Genomic DNA, 16801 nt, shown 5'->3' with positions numbered 1-16801 from the left:
TAAGATGAGTACTCGGTCCAGTGGTGCATTTAGTTGTTTTGATTAGGCATTGGGATATCTACTGTCCCTGAATGCCCTCACCCACAATGATTTTAGCTTGGATCTGATTCATATATTAACCAGAGCCCTGGGACACATGTAGGATTCATGTGGAACCCACAACCAGGGGTCATTGCTTTGCAATACAGTTAATAGATAATACATTTGAGGACATAGGTTGCTTAGAGAATTAAAACATATAAAAATCATGTATGCATGTGTATAAATATATGTCTGTACCTGCAAATAAATCCCAAATAGACTCACTAGTGGCTAATGCTTTATTAGGTTTATTTATATAATAAGCACAAAGAAAAAAGGAAAAACAAAGCAGCACAATTACAATATAGGTAACAAAGAATCTGTGTGTGCTCAGTGATATTTACTTTACTGTACAAATACAATGCAGTCTATTTACCAAGCACATGATAGGGGCACCTGTAGGACGGCTGCAAATACTTGCTGATCTGTACAGCCTGTGTCATATTGTACTAAAGACTGTAACTCGGATTACAGGTGGAATAGGCTGAAATTTATATTAAAGGGGCTATGTAGATAAACAGCTGATGAGGGTTAATTTTACCTACCTAGTGTACCTGATTATAAGGACATCTAATGAAGCTCTACATTTTATCCCCCTGAGTATTTTGTGTTGTTGTAAACAATCACTGTGCAGAATGTTGTATGGTTAGCATTCTGAAGTGTGCTATATGCACTGGAGCCTCTACGGGCCAATGGGAAAAGGCTGCAATTTTTAGAGGAGGAAAATCAGCAAAATAATGAGTGCATTTCTTTTTTTATTAAAATTAATAATCAACATGATGAGCAAAAGCAGCAGAATGGGTGAGAGTTCTCATTCCATTACATCCTGCAAAGTGCAGGGTATTTGGGAGCTTTGCTGAAAAAGAGATGTTGATTGTAAATGAGGACCAATATGACTGTGCATTATAACTCTCTAAAAATAGATTAGATGAGTATTCTTAAAAGCATGGGGCGCGATCCGATATAGATCGCAGTTTGCGGCGCAAGCGAGGGAACCGGCGTCGCCCGCAGTTTCAGCTCGCAACTCGAGCTATCCCATATAAGTCGCCGTCAGATGCTAAGGTGCCGTAAGTCTCACAAACCAGCGATGTCCAGAAATCTGCGCAAGTACAAATTTCTGGCGTCGCCAGTGACTTGCTCCACGTTAGAAACTGCCGGCGCCTATAAAACCTGACTAAAGTCTAAAACACCCGCACTGTCTAACACGCCTCCCTAACATAGCCCGCACTCTCTAACACGCCTCCCTAACATAGCCCGACACGTCTAACCCTCTATCCGCTATCCCCCCTCACTAGCCTAACAATAAAAAAGCTATTAACCCCTAAACCGCCGCTCCCGTACCCCGCCGCCAGCTATATTATATCTATAACCCCCTAAAGTGAGCCCCTAACACCGCCGCCATCTATATTAAAATTATTAACCCCTAATGTAAGCCCCTTACACCGCCGCCATCTCTATTAAAATGATTAACCCCTAATTTAATCTACCTACCCCGCCGCCAGCTATATTATCTATATTAACCCTAAGTATATTATAGTTAATATAGGTATTACATTATATATATTAACTATATTAACCCTAATTATATTAGGGTTAATATAGTTAATATAGTTACTATAGTATTTATATTAACTATATTAACTCTATCTAACCCTAACACCCCTAACTAAATTTATATTAAATTAATCTAATTCATTTATAAACTAAAATATTCCTATTTAAATCTAAATACTTACCTATAAAATAAACCCTAAGATAGCTACAATATAATTAATAATTACATTGTAGCTATGTTAGGGTTAATATTTATTTTACAGGTAAATTGTTAATTATTTTAACTAGGTATAATAGATATTAAATAGTTATTAACTATTTAATATCTACCTAGTTAAAATAATTACCCAATTACCTGTAAAATAAATCCTAACCTAAGTTACAAATACACCTACACTATCAATAAATTTAATAAACTACAAACATCTATCTAAAAATACAATTAAATTAACTAAACTAAATTACAAAAAATAAAAAAAAGATTACAAGATTTTTAAGCTAATTACACCTATTCTAAGCCCCCTAATAAAATAATAAACCCCCAAAATAAAAAAAATTCCCTGCCCTATTCTAAATTCAACAAATTTCAAAGCTCTTTACCTTACCAGCCCTTAAAAGGGCCTTTTGTGGGGCATGCCCCAAAGAATTCAGCTCTTTTGCATACAACAAATACAATACCCCCCCCCCCCATTACAACCCACCACCCACATACCCCTATTCTAAAACCACCCAAACCCCCCTTAAAAAAGCCTAACACTACCCCCCTGAAGATCTCCCTACCTTGTCTTCACCACACCGGGCCGAACTCCTGATCCGATCCGGGCGATGTCTTCCTCCAAGCGGCAAAGAAGAATTCTTCCTCCGGCGATGTCTTCCTCCAAGCGGCAAAGAAGAATTATTCCTCCGGCGACGTCTTCCTCCAAGCGGCAGCAAAGTCTTCATTCTTCCGGCGGCATCTTCAATCTTCTTTCTTCGCTCCGCCGCAGCGGAGCATCCATCCAGGCCGACGACTGAACGACGAATGAGGTACCTTTAAATGACGTCATCCAAGATGGCGTCCGCCGAATTCCGATTGGCTGATAGGATTCTATCAGCCAATCGGAATTAAGTTAAAAAAATCTGATTGGCTGATTGAATCAGCCAATCAGATTCAAGTTCAATCCGATTGGCTGATCCAATCAGCCAATCAGATTGAGCTCGCATTCTATTGGCTGATCGGAACAGCCAATAGAATGCGAGCTCAATCTGATTGGCTGATTGGATCAGCCAATCGGATTGAACTTGAATCTGATTGGCTGATTCAATCAGCCAATCAGATTTTTTTAACTTAATTCCGATTGGCTGATAGAATCCTATCAGCCAATCGGAATTCGGCAGACGCCATCTTGGATGACGTCATTTAAAGGTACCTCATTCGTCGTTCAGTCGTCGGCCTGGATGGATGCTCCGCGGCGGCGGAGCGAAGAAAGAAGATTGAAGATGCCGCCGGAAGAATGAAGACTTTGCTGCCGCTTGGAGGAAGACGTCGCCGGAGGAATAATTCTTCTTTGCCGCTTGGAGGAAGACATCGCCCGGATCGGATCAGGAGTTCGGCCCGGTGTGGTGAAGACAAGGTAGGGAGATCTTCAGGGGGGTAGTGTTAGGCTTTTTTAAGGGGGGTTTGGGTGGTTTTAGAATAGGGGTATGTGGGTGGTGGGTTGTAATGGGGGGGGGGGGTATTGTATTTGTTGTATGCAAAAGAGCTGAATTCTTTGGGGCATGCCCCACAAAAGGCCCTTTTAAGGGCTGGTAAGGTAAAGAGCTTTGAAATTTGTTTAATTTAGAATAGGGCAGGGAATTTTTTTTATTTTGGGGGTTTATTATTTTATTAGGGGGCTTAGAATAGGTGTAATTAGCTTAAAAATCTTGTAATCTTTTTTTTATTTTTTGTAATTTAGTGTTTGTTTTTTTTTGTAATTTAGTTTAGTTAATTTAATTGTATTTTTAGATAGATGTTTGTAGTTTATTAAATTTATTGATAGTGTAGGTGTATTTGTAACTTAGGTTAGGATTTATTTTACAGGTAATTGGGTAATTATTTTAACTAGGTAGATATTAAATAGTTAATAACTATTTAATATCTATTATACCTAGTTAAAATAATTAACAATTTACTTGTAAAATAAATATTAACCCTAACATAGCTACAATGTAATTATTAATTATATTGTAGCTATCTTAGGGTTTATTTTATAGGTAAGTATTTAGATTTAAATAGGAATATTTTAGTTTATAAATGAATTAGATTAATTTAATATAAATTTAGTTAGGGGTGTTAGGGTTAGATAGAGTTAATATAGTTAATATAAATACTATAGTAACTATATTAACTATATTAACCCTAATATAATTAGGGTTAATATAGTTAATATATATAATGTAATAACTATATTAACTATAATATACTTAGGGTTAATATAGATAACATAGCTGGCGGCGGGGTAGGTAGATTAAATTAGGGGTTAATAATTTTTATATAGGAGGCGGCGGTGTAAGGGGTCAGATTAGGGGATAGATAAGGTAGATGACAGCGGTGTAAGGGGTTCTAATTAGGGGATAGATAAGGTAGATGGCGGCGGTTTTAGGGGCTCACAGTAGGGGGTTAGTTTATGTAGATGGCGGCGGGGTCCGGGAGCGGCGGTTTAGGGGTTAATAACTTTATTAGGGATTTCGGGGGGGGGGGGATCGCGGTTGACAGGTAGATAGACATTGCGCATGCGTTAGGTGTTAGGTTTATTTTAGAAGATCGCGGTTGACAGGGAGATAGACATTGCGCATGCGTTAGGTGTTAGGTTTATTTTAGCAGCCAGTTTAGGGAGTTACGGGGCTCCAATAGTCAGCGTAAGGCTTCTTACGGCTGCTTTTTGTGGCGAGGTGAAAATGGAGTAAGTTTTCTCCATTTTCGCCACGTAAGTCCTTACGCTGCATATTGGATACCAAACTGCGCTGGTTTGGTATACCTGCCTATGGCCCAAAAAACTACGGGCGACGGCAGAAATATACGCGCGTAACTTCTAGGTTACGCCGTATATGTGATACCAAATCAGCGTAAATATTGGCGTCGCCGGCTTTTGCGGGCGATGCTTTATATCGGATCGACCCCATGATGCCTATACAAAACATTCTTGTATTAATTTGCTTAAATGGACAGCTGATTAAGAGTTCATTGTATTTTTAAATAAAAATCAATATACTAAGTCACTGAGAAAAAGTTTCTGTTAGACTGTTTGACTATTTGATATGGTATGAATGAAGCATTATGTAATTGTTGTTTTGGTTTTTCATACAGTCTGGTCAGGTTTAGCTTGTTTTATTATTGTTAGTGATGTGGTGTTTTTAAAGCCAGTTTTGTGGTATTTCATACCTTTAGGTGGTTATGGCTGAGGAAGAACAGAGGTTGTTTGCTTTAGTGGAGATAAATATTATCCAATTATTTCATAGACTGGAGAGAGGATTCTTACCATATTATTATTATTATTATTATTATTATTATTATTATTATTATTATTTTATTTATTTATTTATTTTAAATGGGATCAAAGTTGTGTTTTTTTTAAGGAATTTGACAATGTTTTCCAGATGTATTTATGAGGGTGTAAATCAAAAATATCACTGCTTGCCTTTGCTTAGAGGTTTGTAAATCATAACCAAATTCTGCTGGATATATGAATAACAGGTAATAATTTGTGGTAAAAATACAGATATATAAGCAGAGCAGAGCTTTAAAGCTATCACTGATTCAACTTTTTACTGTGCATACTGTATATGGAATATCTGTCATATGCATCCACATTTACCCGCTCAGAGAACCAGTGGTGAGAAAAAAGGATGTTCGATAGCACAGCAGGGTTAAGAAGAACAGGCTATACAAAGGGGGGTGGGACAAGCGCTCCAAATAGAGACAACCAAAATAATCAAATAATAATATAAATATAAATTGAAAACCCAAGATAGGTGTAATAAAATGTTTAATAAACTGTACTGTGGGCACAATGAGATAATAAGATATGAATAATAAAATGATGCCGGCACCTATAAAAATATAGTAGACCCAAACTAATAAATCACAAGCAAGGGTCTAATAACTAATATAATAACAGACTAAAATTATCAACTGTGGATTTAAACTGCTTAGTTACTTCCATCACGTCACAAGTTAGACAAGTCCTTGCTCCACACCTAAAGCGCCCCTTTCTACTTAGCCAATGATCATTCCTGTTTTTATCAATATTAGGAACCATACTTGGGGCTAATCTGGATGCTAGGGTCAAGGGTTTTCTGGAAACAAACCTACAGTTATCAAGATCACACAGATACAATCCTTTTTATAGGAGATTAATTGATGATCTCATTTTAATCATCGGTGAACCCCCTTAATGAAGCAGGTTTTGATCTTTTTCTTGAATTTTTAAATCACAATGATATGTGTATGAAGTTTGTAGGTTATGACCCTCAGAAAATTAACTTTCTGGATGTGACACTTGAGGGTGATATAGTGAAGAAAAGAATAGTATCTAAAACTTACAGGAAACCCAGTGCGGGTAATACTATTCTTCGCACAAGCTCTTGCCATTCTCCTCACCTTGTGCGTGCCATACCCAGGGGTCAATTTATTAGATTAAGACGGAACACAGATGACATGGATATTTATTTGAAACAATCAGGTGAATTGGCTGAAAGGCTTACGTCCAGGGGATATGATGCTGCAAAATTAGAAAGAACTAGATTGGAGGTTAGTGTGATGCAGAAGGGAGATATGGTGCCCAAAAGATCCAAAGAAACAAACAGGGAATATAGTGTTTACCACTAAATATACTACCCAGTTCCCTCAAATAGTAAAGATTCTGAAAAAGAATCTTCATATACTGGCTAGTGACAATATTCTACAGGATTGTATTGATAACTGTAGGTTTGTTTCCAGAAAACCCTTGACCCTAGCATCCAGATTAGCCCAAGTATGGTTCCTAATATTGATAAAAACAGGAGTGATTATTGGCTAAGTAGAAAGGGGCGCTTTAAGTGTGGAGCAAGGACATGTCCATCTTGTGACGTGATGGAAGTAACTAAGCAGTTTAAATTCACAGTTAATAGGATGTTATACAACATTTCTTTCTATGCCAATTGTAAGACAACCTTTGCTGTTTACCTATTAGAGTGTAATATTTGTCATATACAGTATATTAGGAAAATGACAAGGGAAGTAAATGTAAGAGTAAGGGAGCATGTCAATGATGTGAAAAATTACGATAAGGATTCCACGGTTGCTAGGCATTTTAATCTTGTTCATTTTACTAATGTAGGGAATTTTTCAGTGAAAATCATAGATATGGCCAAATATCCCCCTAGAGGTGGTAACACGTATACAATTCTTGATAAAAAGGAGCTCTATTGGATCTATAAGCTGAAGACAAGAGTACCCACTGGTCTTAATCTTCAGTGGGATATTAGTTATTTTGTATGAATGGGGGCTTAGCTGTTATAGTTGTGATCATGACTATCATTCTGAAACAATGCTTACACAGTGCTTGACGAATATGTTCAAAAATTAGGAGCCAGTAAGAATATTTAGGAGCCAGGCATATTTTTAGGAGCCAGACAGTTGGATTTGTATACAGATATATGGAGAATAACCCAAAAAGTTAGGAGCCAGGGGTAATATTCTAGGAGCCAGTGGCTCCCAGGCTCCTGGGTTTGTCGAGCCCTGGCTTAGTAATTTTACTCTACAATAATACTTATGTGTGGCAGGTTGTCAACTAGGTACTATCTGTGATGAGGGGAGTTAGTGGGGTGATAATGAATGAACTGCCAAGTTTTTGTTTGCTGGTAAAAGATAATGCAGAAGTGCGTAAACTGTGCTGATGACAGATTTTGTAAACTCAAATTTTTACGCTTTACAACTGTTGAATATCAGCATCTATGTAAATGCAATCACAATTTAAATAATTAAATAAATAAAAAAACAGTATCTGTCTGTATGCCAAGGCTCAAATCATTTCGTCAAAATCTAGGAACCATCCCATAAATGTAGGAACCAGCACACACACACACACATCTTTTTGGGGAGAGCTTCTGCATTGCACAGACCCCAATCTGCTCCGGGTTCCTCTCACCCTTTCCTCCATCACTAAGTGTAGAATTATTGGTAAAGAGGTTTCACATATTAGTGAGATGGCTTGGCCAAAGTTGGATTTGGATTTCACAACTGCAAGACCTAGGAAGGATCCAGCTGCACTAAGCCAAATTTTAGGTTCGGATGGTGGGAAGTGGCTCTAAACTAGGGCGCCAGGGCCTATTTTTAATGAGCCAGTGGCTCCCCGGCACCTGGGTTTGTCGAGCACTGCTGTATGCTACATGCACCTGTACATACAGCTTGTACTCACTCAGAGAGTCAGTGGTGTACTGTGTAGTGGGTGATGTGATTTGCACAATACTTCTCACCGCTGGTTAAGTATTCACTCTGGCCGTTCGAAACTCATCATGAGTGTCCCTTTAAATCACCATTGTTTTCATATGTATAGGTTTTGCTTTTAGAGTAATTAGTGTTTTGAGTATTTTGATAAAAGCTTGCCACTTTTAAATTTGCAGGAAAAAACAGTAAGATCTGTAGGGTGGAAATGTTTAGATAATTACACTTGGATTTGAGAGACCATTTTATACACACCCATTGAACGCCCAGGTTTAGCCCATTTTCTACTTAAGTACACATTTCTATGTGTATTATTTGCACATCCAGTGTACTTAAGACCTAAGTATTGGTCTCACTGTGAATTTGAGAAGATAATGAGGATGTTGTGTAATTTATAGTGAAATAAGCTTATGTGGTCTGCTCTTCCTGCAAGCTCAGCCCATTTCATTGGGTTCTGGTTTTAATGAAAAGAAACCGCTATTTTGTATACAAAAATATGCCTAAAGGAGCAATTTGCTGTACAGTTTATACTCTGCTGCTCGTATAACAAGTCGTATAAAATCAATAAGGGGAAACTAATATTACTGTACTCTGTCCCTTTAAATTAATGTTTTTTGGTTATCATTGATGTCAAGGGGAGCCAATAATGCTAAACCGCTGCTGATATTTAATGAGCTCTAAGCAACAAAATCTGTACTATGTAAACTGCAGATAAATGTTAACCGTTAAAACTGCACTGCTGAAAATTCTTTTTAAACTCGTCCTGTAAATAAATTAAAATCTAATCAAAACTGAAAAGAACTGATGAGCATTTATTTATAGTAAAGGCAGTAATCTTTCATTTGTCCCAGGCCTGCACCTATAAGTGCTTGTCACCTCCCAGCAAGTAACAGCACTATGTCAGTCAGGACCCAGCAGGGACCCTCAAGCCCACCGAGCCCCTGACTGTAGTCACCCCCTGATGGCAGCCCTGATTTATACTACATACTATATTTGTCTGTTGTTTTTTTTACTTATTATTATAATTATTAATATTATTTTTTACAGCATCATCTTGTTTATTATAACGTGTAATATTTAGTGTAAGAAACTATGTAAACATTGGTGTAAATACATATGAAAGGCCTCATAACTGTCTTTTTGGATTTACTAACAGCCTGCGTTTGTTATAACTTTGTCTTTGTTAGTACGTTATTGACATTCCAGCATGGAAAATAGCCTAAGGTGGTGTCATTGATTATGTGTTTTGTGTGTACAGAAGGGAGTATCTGAGCCATTATGTGCCTTTTTGTTTAACACTGAATTTGTAATCATAGGCGAAGACGCCATGACAGGTGACACGGACAAATATCTTGGCCCTCAGGATCTGAAAGAACTCGGAGATGATTCCCTTCCTCAAGAAGGATATATGGGTTTCAGCATAGGAGCTCGATCTGCCAGGTATGACAGCGATTATACATATACTGTGACTAAATTTAAGCCACGGAAACACATTGCCACATGCACGTTCCCCTCATTTTATCCATCATGTTATCTAGAACAATCATTACATTTCAGAAAAGTATAGGAACCAACAATAACAATATTATTCTACCTTCTAAAATATAGTGCTGTATAATTTCTGTGTTTTTTGAGATTGCAGATTTTCAGTCTCTGTAATTTTAGCAACAGTGTTGTCATAAACTTTGTGATTTGTGTGTAAAGGTCTATAAAATATTTTACATCATTGCGCTGAAATATTTTTACACTTCTTTTTTTTTTTTTAACAAAAATGGGTTTCTATTTTTAATATGTTATAAGAAGGTATGTATATCTGTAATGTATCAAATCTATAACTAATTTTTTTATTCCTTATAAAAAATTTGTCTTGTAGTACTTTTTTGTGTACCCTGTTTAATAAAAAAATAATTAAATAACACCATAGGAAAGAAATGTGTTTATCAAACAGCATTACCAAATATAGTATGACTGTAATTTGAATATATATTTATGTAAAGACCTGTGCATGCATGCTATATAGAGTGGCATTTCTAGGGGGTGTTGGGTGCTATGTACATCTATTCTCTTCAGGAGCAACCCCAAACATATAAGGTGGCAGTTTCCCTGAGTTGGCACTGAAGACCCTTTTTAATATGCCCAATATTCAATCTAGGTCTATGAAAGTAGTAATGGAGGAAGAAAGGGGTATTAAAATAATAAACTCAAGGATAGGTAGTGGTATTGTGTACTTGCACCCCTGATCCCTATCTTTTTTATTATCACCTTTGCCAGTACCTCTATTTGTTTGTTTATTTTGTTGTTGTTTTTTTAGAACTACCACTTAAAGAATATATTTTAATGTAGTGGTTGTTGCATTGCACCTGCATAGATATTTTTCAAGAAACAGCAAGTGCTAATCTATTTTATTAATCTATCTATCATTGTTAAAACATATTTCTCAGTATATAACCGGAAATATTAAAACATTCTCAAATAACTTCTTTCAATGTTTGATATAACTATTTTACAAATAATGTATGTAACATTGTACAGAGAATGTTTTTGATACACAAGTTTATTTTGCTCTTTAACTCTTCTGGCAGCCAAAGTGTTAATGAATCTGTGTCAAATGTCAGTGAGAACAGGACTGACCAGCTCTTTGTATCTGCCAATGGTGCCGATTAACACAGTGACATTTAAAGGGACAGTACACTGTAAAATTGTTTTTCCATTAATGTATTTTAAATGACTTGTTATACCAACTAAAGAGTAGAAAATATTTGAGAAATTCCATTTTCATGCTTATTTGTGTATATGAAGTAGCTGATTTTGTGCTTTGAAACCACAGCCTATTACAATGGGTTGAACTTAAAGGTGATATCAGATCTCATTATGTTCTAAGTTTGTGTAAACAGCCTTGCTTCCTTATCTTTTATTTGGCTGGAACACCAAAGCTCAATACATAGAGAGAACAATGGAAAATTATAATTTTATTACTTAACTAACCTGCATCCCACTGAGAGTGTAATCTCTTCTGCTGGCTGTGTATACTTAGGCTATTCAATAGCCTATACTCCAGTATTAATTTGTTCAGTGTAGGTGGCGATACCACAGGCTAAATCAGCTATTTCAAATGCTGAAATAGGAGTAAAGGAGCTACTTGTAACCAATTTAATACACTCTAGCAGGTTAAAAGGATCATTGGGAATAATTTAAAGGGGAGAATTTTTTTGGGTGAACTGTCCCTTTAATAATCTTTGTTTGGAAACACCAGAATAGAAATATGCATTTAAATAATATAATATTTACATCTTATAAAGACTGTGACACACTGCAAGCGGAGCGGCGCGCAGCGTGTAGATGTGGCTGTGCGCGCTCAGTGTGTCCTGCCTTTTCATCTCTGAGCACTCTGCTGCGTCAGGCCGCGTAGTTGAGCACTCAGAGATGAAATAGCTGAACTTCAGAAGCGATGCTATGCGAAGCAGCTGCTTCGCCTCGCGCCGCATCGCTTGCAGTGTGTCAGCCATTATTGCTAATCTTTCTCCATTGTTACTATGTATTGTTCATCTAAAAGTATATGCATTTTACTTGTGGAATGTTAGCATGTAAGCATTTCACTGTCAATAATACTAGTGCTGGTAATCTGCTGATTTGTAGTGAATAAAAATAGTCCTAAATTCTTATGATTTTAAAGCTTATTCTAAGCCAATGAGCAGTAAAGCTGTGTGTTTGGATATTACTGTTGTAGATTTATCTATTGATGGACCTTTAATGCATTCTTTCTATTTCACTTGATGTGTAATGAAAATGTGTTTTTAATGTTTGCTGTTTCTATAGATTTGCCACTTCAATTTGGCAAAACATTTTCTTCTTAGTATTTCTAGTTGTCCATCACAATATTACTAGACAAATGGTGCCATGGGTTAGGAGGGAAATGATTAAGCAATGGAACTGCAGTTATATACCTACATCAGACACCTACATGTATTTGTAAAATAATTATATATATTAATTTTGATTATATATTTAGGTAAGTATCTATATAGAGGGCTTGACAAACAAGGGAACCACTGTCCCCTAGAATTTTACCCCTGGCTCCTAACATTGTGGGTTATTCTCCATATATCTATATGCAAAAAAACACTTGCTGTCCCTTTTTAAAAGTATGTCTGGCTCCTAAATAGTCTTACTGGCTCCTAAATTACACACAGATTTGTTGACCCCTATCTACTTGTATCAACTGTTGCCTTATTAATGAAACATAAATTATACAATGGAACAAGTTTGGTCATTCAGTTACATGATTAAATAATTCAGTAAACACTGAAATTTATGACAGATATAACCATTTTAAATACACTTTCAATTAAAAAAAAAATGCTTTGTTGATACAGAAAATTGTTTTTATAAGTTGTATTGAAAAGTATAGGTATAAAATTATACTATGCGCTAATTTAAAGAAATAGGAATATAATGTATATGTTTAATGTATCTAAATTGGGCCAAACATTTACACAGTAATTTCTGTAGATTTTAAATGAAAATGGAATGACAATGTATTTTTATGTTTATTTATTGATGAGATCATTTTATACACTTCAAATGTTTATGCATGAAAATATTTAAGTAATCAAAATATGCAAGACCTATTTTTTTCAGTGTTTGAAAAGTCAATGTAATTCAATTTTTCTTTGTCATAGATTGCTTAAATGGGCAAAACAAAAATTAAAAGGAACATTAAAATCAAAATTAAACTTGCATAATTGAGATAGAGCATGCAATTTTAAATAACTCCCAATTTTACTTTTATTATCAAATTTACTCTGTGTTCTTGGCATCCTTTGTTAACCAGCGTTCGTAGGTAGGTTCAGGAGCGTGCGTGTGTCTTGGGCACTTTATAGCAGCAATTTTTCCAAAAATGTTTATGACAATGTTGTGCATTGTTTCAAACACTACTGCCATATAGAGCTCAGGAGACGTGCACACTGCTGAGCCTTTCTAGTTATGCTATTCAACAAATGAAACTGAGGGATTAAAGTACATTTAATAATAGAAATTAAATTGGAAAATTGAATCCTCTATCTGCATTATCAAAGTTTAAATTTCACTTACGTTCCTTTAACTATTCCTGTTTCAGAAATTAGCATCTTTTAAAGGGACATTAAAGTCATATTTAAATGGATTGGATAGAGCATGACATTTATTAGTTCTTTTGGTATCCTTTGTTAAAGAGTAATCCTAGGTGAGCTCAGGAGTGTGTCTTTAGCCATCTGTTTACATCAATGTAATACGTAGTTGCAAATGTGCTACCCTGGAATGACACAACATAATGAGGCCTACCTAGGTTTACTCTTGAGCAAAGGATACCAAGAGAATGAAGCAAATTTGATTATAGAAGTAAATTGGAAAGTTGTTTAAAAATTGCATGTTCTATGTAAGTCATGAAAATGTAAATATGATGTTACTGTCCCTTTTTAACCATATATGTCCTGAGCAGATCAATGAATTGGTAAACAATCTAGCAGGTTGAGCTGTGAATACTTGGTGGTGTTGAATTTAAAGTATTTTTACAACATTTAAGATCATTTTGGGGGTGTTATGAAAAAATCATGTTCAGAATACATTGTATTAAAATGCATGATTTGGGATCTCAGTAGTCTTTTAAGGTCTAATACATCTTCCAATACTTTATTCTTTTGTTTTATAAATTCACAATGTATTCATGTTATACACAGGTCTAATGATCCAATTTGGCTAATTGTTCAAATTTAATATAAAATTACATAGTGGATGTAGTTGGACAACACTTTCAGGAACCATCTGAACCTTCTTTGTATGTCAGGGACAGAACTTTTGAACCATAAGGTTTCATCTTTACTTGTATTCTACTGCTTTTGTATAAAGCAACATATCTATAATAACTTAGTTTATTAAGGAGACACTAAAGGCAGATCATCCAATAAAAAAAAAAAAAACTTTCACATTTACGGTTATCAAATTGGCTTTGTTCTCTGGGTGTCCTTTGTTGAAGTGTAAACTTAGGTAGCCTCAGGATCATGCACGTGTCTTTAGCATTCTATGGTAAGAGTGTTTGCAATAATTTATTTAATAATTTGAAGAGAAATATATTATTTGTGTGCCCTTTAAAGATTCTAAAATATTGAAGCGACACCCATGTATTAGGATGTTGACCATTACTAAAATAAAGGATATGCATTTTCCTGGGGCATCATTGCCTTTTCCGACATTAAAGAGACATTGTAGTCATTTTTTTACCATTTTATTTTTATCTAGAAGAGAGTAGTTCAAAATTTATTTATTTTTAAACTTAAATTTACACCAATTTTCATATAACTGCATGTAATAGACACTACTATAAGAAGAATATGCTCAAATACTTATCTAAAAAGTCAGTAAAAAACCTTTTTAAAAACTTACTTAGAAGCTCCCAGTTTAGCACTGTTGATAAGCTACTCTGGGACACCCATTGAAAGGGGCTGGGTAAACAAACAGAGCAGACACTCCCCCCTCCCCCCTCTCTGCATATGAAAAGACAGATAACATAAATAAACAGGAGTCTGTAAACACGTGTATACATCTGGTACTTTGGGGCTTGGTTTGGAGTCTGAAAATCAGCACAATGTTCTTAAAAAAAAAAAAGCAATACTATAAAAAAATACTATTAAAAAAAAAAAAGCAATTCTATACATTTTTATAAAAACACTACCAGATGGGCTATATAAATGGATCATCTACAAAACATTTATGCAAAGAAAAATCTATTGTACAATGTCCCTTTAAACATGTTTTGGTTAACTTTTTTTCTACCTGAGAAAATGCCTTTTTCTTTTAAACAAACCTAACACCACTCAATGCAATAGAATTGCATAATTAACACGTGCATGATAAAAAGACAATGATTTAAGATCTACTCTGAATTTCAAATAAGCAGTTGTTTTTTCTGACAAATTTATTTTGCCCCCCGCCCCCGTATCATGTGACAGACATCAACCAATCACGGTCTAATAAGTGTATACCCTGTGAGCTTGTGCACATGATCAGAAGGATATTGTTCCCCAGAAAGTGTGAATATAAAAAGACTGCAAAAATTGATAATGGAAGCAAATTGGAAAGTGTCTTCAACTGCATGATCTTTGTGAATCATAAAAGTTTATTTTGTCTTCAGTGTCCCTTTAAAGAAAACCTTATGAGTTTGAAAGCTCTAACATGTAAAAAAAAAAAGAAGAAAAGTTATCTGCCTACATATAATAAGAATGTTGCCCTTATCTTGAAAACAAATAAAAATATCTGTGTATAACTTGAATCAAGAAATAAAAAAAACATTTGAACTGCTGTCTCATTCCACTTTGCATTTCTTCAGTCTGATTTTTATTTTGCTTTCTGTTTTCCCCTCATTCCTAATAAAATTTCTTTTAACTAGTCCTAAGATCAGGTAAGGAGGCATGAGCCCTGACAAATGGCTGCTTTGTAATTTTGCTCATTTCCATCTTCATAAATCATCATTGTGCTGTAGAATAAATGTTATTTTTTATTTTCAAATTAGTTGCGTGTGTTTTTGTGTATCCCCTTTATTGTGAAAGGGATTTTGCTTTATAGTGCAGTATAATCAGGTTTAAGCAGCATTTCCTGTTTCTCTGTTGATTTTTCCTTCGCAGATAAACGGGCATGAAAAGGAAAAACTAAACGATGATAATTCAGATAGACCATAGAATTTTAAGCAACTGTCCAATTTACTTATATTATCTAATGTGCTAAATTCTCTTTGTATCCTTTGTTCAAGAGCATACCTGAGAAGACTGTGGAGTGTGCACACGTATAGCTACACTGTTTGCAACAATGTATATGATAATTGCAAACATTGTTGTAATTGCTGTTACCATATAGTGTTAAAGACATATTCACACTCCTGAGCCTACATAGGTATGTTTTTTTTTAACAAAGGATAAGTAGAGAACAAAGTAAATTTGGTTATAGAAGTATATTGGAAGGTGTTTTAAAACTACTCTTTATCATCAGAGTTTAATTTTTACTTTCATATACCTTTAAGATTACAATAATATAATTTTTACCATCTAATGATGTTAAAACTATGTAAGCTTCAGATTTCTTTTTTATTACAATTGCTTACATGAATAATATTATATTCACAAGAAAAATGTTAAAACATACAGTGAATCTAGTATCTTCGGTAGACAACAGTTACTTAGTTTGAACTAAATATGAAATGCTGCTCATAACAAGGCCTATTCGTTTCTGCTGTATGAATGTGATTACGTTATGTAGACCATTGTGTCTCTATTCTAACAGACGACTGTGCTATGACAACATCCAATCAGAATAGACCATTGACCTTCTTACATAGAATATTCTGATTGGTCAAAATCTTTCTGCCCTCATCCTCATTCTCCTTTTCATAGCAGACACAGATATTTCCTTTATAAGACAGTGGGTATTTAATTCATTAATGTAAATTACATCCTAATCTCTACTTTGCTTTGCCTACAAGCTAAATATTTTTTTTCTAACCTCCCTAATATAATTGTAAAAGTGTTTATCAAAAAGCCTTGCTATAGATATCGCTACATTTGATACTAATCTGATTATGTTCTTGTTACGTTTATTATATTTAGCAATTTTTAAAGTTGTCCAAGTTTGTATGTTTGTTTTTTTTAATGCTCAATTCGTTCTTGCTTTGTTTTGTCGTTTAGAATTAGAAAGTAC

At 35.1% G+C, this 16801-nt stretch overlaps 1 protein-coding gene across 5 annotated transcripts in view; it reads left to right on the top strand.

Annotated features, from left to right (window-relative positions):
* Positions 1–16801, top strand: part of ANK3 (ankyrin 3) — a 1320989-nt gene that overhangs the window by 1114761 nt on the left and 189427 nt on the right. For all 5 annotated transcript variants that reach the window (XM_053692249.1, XM_053692250.1, XM_053692246.1 and 2 more), the window contains one exon: positions 9397–9520. In XM_053692249.1, the coding sequence (XP_053548224.1) occupies positions 9397–9520 (124 nt within the window). The remainder of the gene's footprint in view (positions 1–9396; positions 9521–16801) is intronic.

This window comes from Bombina bombina, chromosome 9, assembly GCF_027579735.1.
Source record: "Bombina bombina isolate aBomBom1 chromosome 9, aBomBom1.pri, whole genome shotgun sequence".
NCBI lineage: Eukaryota > Metazoa > Chordata > Amphibia > Anura > Bombinatoridae > Bombina > Bombina bombina.
The sequence above is the reverse complement of the archived record's forward strand: the minus strand, read 5'-3'. Positions and strand labels throughout refer to the sequence as shown.